Below are 7,814 nucleotides of genomic sequence, written 5' to 3' on the forward strand. Positions count from 1 at the left end.
AGTTCAAAAGCTGCGTTGGAGAGAAGGGTACAAGGAAAGCTATCCTACTGATACTTTTATGTCTGTGGTACTTTTATGCTGTGGCTCTTGCAAGCCCATTCAGGGCACTCTCGCAGATGTACACTAACCTTGGCTTCTCTTTCAGCATCAATGATGCCTCCAGTCTGCTCCTGCAGGAGGGCATATGCTCTTTGGAGAGCCTGGTATTCTTTTGTTAATTGTCGGAATCTCAGCTCAGATTCTTCAGCTGCCAAACTCTTGAGGTTATAAAAAAAGCCAAAAAATAATTATGTTACGTTCACTTCCTGTGTCCATGTAAATTGTTTAAAGAGAAATAAAAGTTTGCATGATTTTGGATTCTATGTAATTTTATTCTTAATTTTAAAGGATGTTACAGGCACAAACACTATAACACTTTTAAGATGCAAATTGCAGAAATATTTAAGTATTTATGAATAAAAGAAGCATTTACTTATTTATATATTTCTGATTATTGCCCATTTGGGATTGGATTACAGAAAATTTTGGACTCAAATGATAAAAAAACTTATACCCAGATTTTGGATGCAAATTTGAGGAGATGATAATCAGAATTTTAGTCTCAGTTCCTTGCAATATATTCATATCTAACAACTTCTTCCCCAGGTAAATCACAAAACATAGTTTTAAAGCTTTAGGTCTCAAACTTGAGAATGTAACACAATCATCAGAGAGGTTTGGGGATTCCACCCTCAAGATCCTAAGTCAGGAGTTGTGTGGTCCAGGAACTTTCACAGTAACTGAACACCCTAAATAGTTCTGATGAAGGTGGCCTAGCAAGCAAACTTTGCTAAACACTGTCTTAGACTTAAATTTAAAAGTTTGTTCTTCTAATGGTTGTTGGAGGGAAGGGAGAGGGAAGGGAATAGTTATGGAGTTTGGGATGTTCATGACACACTGCTCTATTTTAAATGGATAACCAACAAGGACCTACCATATAGCACACAAAACTTTGCCTGGATGGAAGAGGAGTTTGGGGGAGAACAGGTACATATATATATATATATGGCTGAGTCCCTTTGCTGTCCACCTAAAACTATTACAACATTATTAATGAGCTATATCCCAATATAAAATAAAAAGTTTAAGTAAAAAATAAATAAATAAAAACAAATCAGAAAAAAAAAGCTTGTTCTTCTAAGCTTGTCATTTGGTTCACACTTTCTCTGGATGAATAATTTAGAAGAGTAATTATATATATCTTGAAAAAAATCTTCAAACTACAGAGCTGAACTTCAGAGAAGTTTCTACAAGGGCTACATAACATAGGTGAAGCTCTTTTCCAAGAGGTAACAAAGCCAGGCAAGATCTCAAAACTGGTCACTGTTATGAGAGTATGTGCTTTTCATAAAAGAGATAAAAAGTGAAATGCTTTTTCCCTCCCTTCAAGGAAAGATGTGACAATATCAGAAAAGATGAGAAAAGTAAAAAAACCTACCTCATCCAAGTCATCATCAGGAGTAGCTGGTGTTCGGTCTGTTCTAAATGAGGCCATGGATGATGTTTCTGAATCCATGGAGTCCTCATCATAGCCAATAAATGGGTCCAAAACAGGCCTCTAATGGAGGGACAGTACACATTTACCAGAAGAACTAAGTGGGGAAAGTCAGCACATTACCAACACGCTGTCAACTGCAGACATGCAATGAACAGAGAACACACAGCTCCTTCAATGCTTCTTTGATAAAATAAACATATTAAGCATGAACACCATAATTCCAATAAATGCTTCTTCTGTGTTATTTCACTTTGATACTTTGGAGGAAGATTCATTCATATTTGGCTCTCTTCATAAAAACCTTGGATCCTCTCTTATGTTACATTTTATATCATGCTGATTTTATATGATTTCTTCTGTTGGGTATTTAAGCTATAACCATGAAATTCTGAAAGTTCAGGTATCTATGAGAAGGGGATTATCAAATCCTATCATCTAATTCCACATTCAAATCAAATGAGGCAACTGTTTTTTGTGTTTTTAAATATTATAAACATTTTCTCATATCTTCATTATTCAATGGCATCATTTTAAGTGGCTTTATAATTTTTACTTAATTACTATTTTTAAAGTATAAATAATGTGATTCATATCTACTACATATATTTTGCAAAGTCTATAATTAATTTTCTTAGAAGACTTTATGATTAAAACAATAAACATGTATTTGGGCTTTGGATACATCTTGTCATTCTATCTTTCTAGAAAGTAGGAAACATTTGTACATTTCACTGGTAGTAGATTTCAGCCCCCATTTTTTTGTACCTCAATGTGCGTTATCAAATGAGGCAATTGTTTAAAAAAATCAAACAAATTGACAAATTAAATAGCAAAACTTTGTGGATTTTAAGAGGCTATACAGATAGTAGAATTGGCATTATCAATAATATTTCCCAAGTGAATAATGAAAATATAATTTAATCAATTATAGGATGGGTATCAGATGCTAATATTATTCATGGGAGATACCAAATCATATGTTTTGCATGTTCTTGAAGCATGACTCTCTACCTTGTCAGATAACAGATAACCCTTTCTACATCAAATCTAGTGGGTTCTTCACTCAGAAAACCTGTATTAAGGCAAACACTTTCAGCTTAAAATCCACAACACAATTATTTTTTTCAACAACACAATCATTTTTGGACTTCTAAGAACTGTCAAGAGGAAAGATTTTCTTCTGGCAAATAAACCCCATGCTCTGCTGCAGTTCAGGAACATCTGATTTATCATGTCATTGCAGGAAGATGCCTTGGCAAGCCTCACTCCTCTGGCTGTGCTTGTGTGTGGCCAAAGCCTGATAACCTAGTTTCCTCATTACCTTAATTGGCTTGGAACTTCTTCTATGCTTTCTTCTACGAATGAGCTTTTCCCGGTCCTGGAAAACAGATGAAAGGCTTTTCAGATCTTGAGTTGGTACATATTTCCCTATAGGTTTTTTTTGTTTGTTTGTTTTGAAAGACAGAGTTGTTTTTTCCCTGAGGCATGACATATTTCTATTTAAAATAAGATTATGTTTTGTAAAATTTGGCAACTTTGGATTTGATACTTAAGTATTTTCAAAGGAAGAATATTTTACAACTTTTCATGATAATCTGTATGGATCTGAGAGCCTCAGAGTCAGGAAGTACACTGTGCTCCTAATTGGCATCCTTTGTTTTATACTTGAAATGAAGTATAAAATAGCTATTTATTGTTCTCCTAAAGTAGGATTCTTCAGTTTCCTCAGATCCCTCCAGGCTAGAATACTAGAGTGGGTAGCCTTGCCTTCCTCTAAAGGATCTTCCCAACCCAGGAAGAACCCAGTTCTCCCGCATTGCGGGTGGATTCTTTACCAGCTGAGCCACAAGGGAAACCCAAGAATACTGGAGTGGTTAGCCTATTCCTTCTCCAACAGATCTTCCTGAACCAGGAATTGAATGGGGTCTCCTGCATTACAGGTGGATTCTTTACCAACTGAGCTATCAGGGAAGCCCAGATATAATGACTGATTTCTTAATTCATTCTTTTTGCGAAAGGAGATACTCTGGGAATTTGATGTTCACCTTCTAAGTATTCCATATGGTTATCGTACAAATTCAAAAGTGGAAGAAATAAGTAACACTTATGTCTGTCTGAAAGTCTGGTAGAAATGCCTCAACATCTCAAAATTCTGTAAGAAACTTAGTTTAAACTGAGGATACTCAAAGTCAAGCAAATTCTTAGACTAGTGAATCTGTGAGATTTATGAGTTAGTTATTAAGGATGTGGAACTGAAGTGAGGGGCATATAAATTTGAAGGGCATGTTTAACAAATAACCTAGATTAAGCCAGTGGTATTAATTTTTCCCCACCTTTATAAACAAAAATAATTTGATCATCCAATCTCAATATATTCAAAACTTTAAAAATTTATACTTAGATGACTCTCCTTAATGTGGCATATGCATTATAACATACACTCAATATAGAAAACATTTAAAGGGTGAGCCATAAATAATTATAAGCAGAATTTATAATCCTTTTTGTCCTCAATAGCAGTAAATCAAGTTGTTCACCCTATTCTGGAGAATACTGTCTGAAGTTCTCCCATCACTAGTTCACCTCTGTAAGCCTTGGCTTGGTCGTGAAGTTAGAGTGATCACAGATGTCACTTGCAGAATAAAGACATAGAGGCAAAGGGGAAAACCCAAATGCAGATACAGGTCTTAGTCCAAAGCTGTTGGTAACACAGACTTCCCTTGTGACTCAGCTGGTAAAGAATCTGCCTGCAATGCGGCAGACCTGGGTTCAATCCCTAGGTTGGGAAGACCCCCCTGGAGAAGGGAAAGGCTACCCACTTCACTATTCTAGCCTGAAGAATTCCATGGACTGTATAGTCCGCGGGGTCTCAAAGAGCTGGACACGACTGAGTGACTTTCACGTAACATAGGTCTCAGCCAGATGCAGATGGGAGTAACAACTGCTTGACCTACTTCAGCAGGTACTAAAGTCCTCCGAACATCTGGACTGGAATTTCAGCTGTCATGTCATTGTGACATTGCTGTTCATGCGACAAATATTTATTAAACTACCAGACACTGAATCAGGTGTTGGGAAATAAGAGGCCTATAGTCCTGTTATTATAGGCAAAATATTTAATCTCCGAGCCTCAGAATCTTGATACTAGAAGGTAATTACAAGATACATCACGCCATCAACCTACTCATATATAATACATTTGGAAATTCTTTTAATGTGCTCTGTAGCTATTATTTGAGTTACCAAATTAGTTAACAAAGGATTATAACTGAAAAGATAGAAAACAGTTAAAGGATATAAAGGAGTTTTGGAATAGTCTCTTGAACCTATTTACATATTGATCACATGAACTTGGACCTTTGGGGCTAATTCAAAATTATTAAGTGCTTCTAGTGTATGTTGATTTCTTGCTTACTCGTCCTTGAGAACAGCTTAGAGTTTACAGATTAACCAAGACCTACCCTTGTGAGCTCATCAATAATGTTCTGTTGCTCAATGACCTGAAGTTTTAGAAACTCTGTCTCTTGTTCTTCATTAGCTTGATCGAGGTCATTTAGAGATTTTAATTTCTTCAAGGGTGGATGGGATGTGATTTTTTCTCTCTGAGTTGAAAAAAAAAAAAAGAAAGTATAGGTGGAGACTAAAAATCCCAAACTTCAGTGGTTAATATAAAATGTCTGTAGAAATTTTATGAGGTTCCAGATAAATGTGAAAACTGCCTAGCTTCAATACACAGACACACACACCAACTAACATCTTCACTAGCTTCAATACACAGACACACACACCAACTAACATCTTCACGTATATTTTGTCTGCTATAGTAGGTGGAAATCACTGGGAATGTCTGAAGATCTCTACAGCTGGACTAGAAGTTTGTCAGAGTACATTAGCACATCACCTCTCTATATAAGGCAAACGATGGCATCTATTTCCAGTTATTATGCAAGATCTTAGAAGATGTGGGTACTTACTATATTGTTCTATAAAGAAAACATTAGTAAAACTCTTGGAAGGGGGGTCTCTGTTTAAAACACTTTATTTTTAAAAAATTTTAGTGAATTATATTTGATTAATGATGTGTTAATTTCTTCTGTAGAGCAAAGTCACTCAGTTATACATATGTATACATATGCATTCTTTTCTTATATTCTTTTCCATTCTGGTTTATCACAGGATAATTGTAATATCACAGGATATTGAATACAGGCCCCTGTGCTGTAGTAGGGCCTTGTTGTTCGTCCTGGAAGCAGGCTTTCATGGCTGAGGAGACAGGTTGGAACTCTGCTTCTCTATCTTGGAGCTTTTGGAGAGTGTGCAGATTCCTGGAAGTACTCCTATCGTTCTGCAAAATTTAGAAACTCCATAAAATTCAGAGCCAGCAGCCTTCTCTTGATTTCTTCCTTATGGGTTCTTCCTTGCTTACATAAGGGAAAAATCTAAACCTTCACAGATAGCACTATATAATATTTTAAAAATAAACTGGGAAAGACCAAGAAGTCAGGTTAGTGGCATAATAAAAACAAGGAAGCTGCACTTTTGCAGAGTGTGTGATACACACCATTTCTGAATTTTCCTTGGTAACGGCTTTTAGTTTCTCTTCCATGCGCTGCAAAGACACCATCAGTTCATCATTTCTCTTGGCGAGGCACTTGTTCCTTTCCAGAAGAGGTTTACATTGTTTTTCGGTTTCCCGCACACGCTTTAACTGGGAAGACATAAGACAATGTGTCCCTTCTGTTTAGAGTCTGAAAATAACCGCATTATAGCAACAGCCACCAAAAAAAGTGTAAACTATATGACAGGCTATTTTAAACATAAACATCTAAAAATTATGTAAAAAATTCCTACTACTAAAAAGCAAATGAAAGCAGCACAAAAGAAAATGGGCAAAAGACAAAGGGCAAAGTACACAGGAGATCAAAAAGGCCGCTAGATATTTGGAAAGTTACTCTGACTCATTAGTAAGAAGGAAAATAAATATGAAAATTCTATAATAAGAATATACCTCACACCCACCAAATGACTAAAATGATCTATAATATTATCTTTACATGTTTATAAAGACAAGGAGAAAATGCAATTCATATATTATTTGAGGGAGTTTAATTGTCATAACAACTGTGGAAAACTGTTTGGTAATAAGTGCTGAAATTGACTGCATGCATACTCTATGATCCCGTAATTCTGCTCCTTCGTATAGTCCCCCCAGACATGAATATATTTTCTCACCAGGACATGACGTAATACAACCATTAACAACTTTAAACTATCATGGAACAACAGATATGTCCATTAACAATAGATGAATAAATATTTACATATACTCATCATATATAATTGTATATACATATTGTGCCATATATTTTTATAATATATATACCATAGACTTTTATAATAAATATATAATAATCATATAATCAAATAGGATAGAGTTGTGAACATGAATGAATTCTATATGCACCACAATGAATGACTCTCATCAATGTAACACTGAGCAAAAAGCCAGACACACAAGGATAATTATTGTATGATTCCATTTATAACACATTTTTTTGGTGGTTATTGGACACACTGCACAGCTTGTGGTATTTTAGTTCCCTGATCAGAGATTGAAATTGGGCCCTGGCCATAAAAGCACTGAGTCCTAAGCATTGGAACTCCAGGGAATTCCCTACAACACATTTTTAAAATGGTTTCTTACCTGACGTTTACCAAATATGGGATGAGGTTACATGGCTAACTCCTGAAAAAGGACGTTTAATATCTACTGCCTCTATATGCTGGGAACAAACAGGGCCGTCCCCAAAAGTTAGCCAACAACTTAATTACAATAATTCTTATTGTTTTGTTCTTGCTGTTTGCTCCCTGCATCTGTAACTGTATAACTGGATTTGTTTCTAGCCGCATGAAAGCTTTTAAGTTACAAATGGTTGCTCAAACTCCTGCTACTGCTGTAGCTTCCTCCAGCTACTATTTGGGGCCCCTGGATCAGATATCCTCAATATGAAGATTAGGAGAATATGTTGCCTCACCAATTTAGGGGACAATGCCCCTTGTCAGCTCGGAAATAGTTATGGAATGAGAACAACGCCCCTTTTCCCTAGGCAACATAATTCTCCTAAAAGAAAAGGGGGGAATGAGAGAGTCAGTTCCTAGGCAGGTTGATAGGGAGTCTAGGGGTCCCCAAGGAGAGAGGGGTCTGGAATTCTCAAGGAGGAAGAAAGGACAAACTTTTTTTCTTTCTCCACATTCCTTAGGATTATATAACAATAAT

The 7,814-nt window shown here is 36.0% G+C and overlaps 1 protein-coding gene across 2 annotated transcripts in view; it reads right to left on the bottom strand.

Moving 5' to 3' along the window:
• JAKMIP2 (janus kinase and microtubule interacting protein 2) overlaps positions 1-7,814 on the bottom strand; it is a 191,234-nt gene that overhangs the window by 39,753 nt on the left and 143,667 nt on the right. For both annotated transcript variants that reach the window (XM_010850476.1, XM_010850477.1), the window contains exons 6-10: positions 6,099-6,245; positions 4,999-5,139; positions 2,859-2,915; positions 1,478-1,597; positions 129-257 (exon numbers count right to left, since the gene is read on the bottom strand). In XM_010850476.1, coding sequence (XP_010848778.1) covers positions 129-257; positions 1,478-1,597; positions 2,859-2,915; positions 4,999-5,139; positions 6,099-6,245 — 594 coding nt within the window. The remainder of the gene's footprint in view (positions 1-128; positions 258-1,477; positions 1,598-2,858; positions 2,916-4,998; positions 5,140-6,098; positions 6,246-7,814) is intronic.

This window comes from Bison bison, unplaced genomic scaffold (genome assembly GCF_000754665.1).
Source record: "Bison bison bison isolate TAMUID 2011002044 unplaced genomic scaffold, Bison_UMD1.0 scf7180017864291, whole genome shotgun sequence".
NCBI lineage: Eukaryota > Metazoa > Chordata > Mammalia > Artiodactyla > Bovidae > Bison > Bison bison.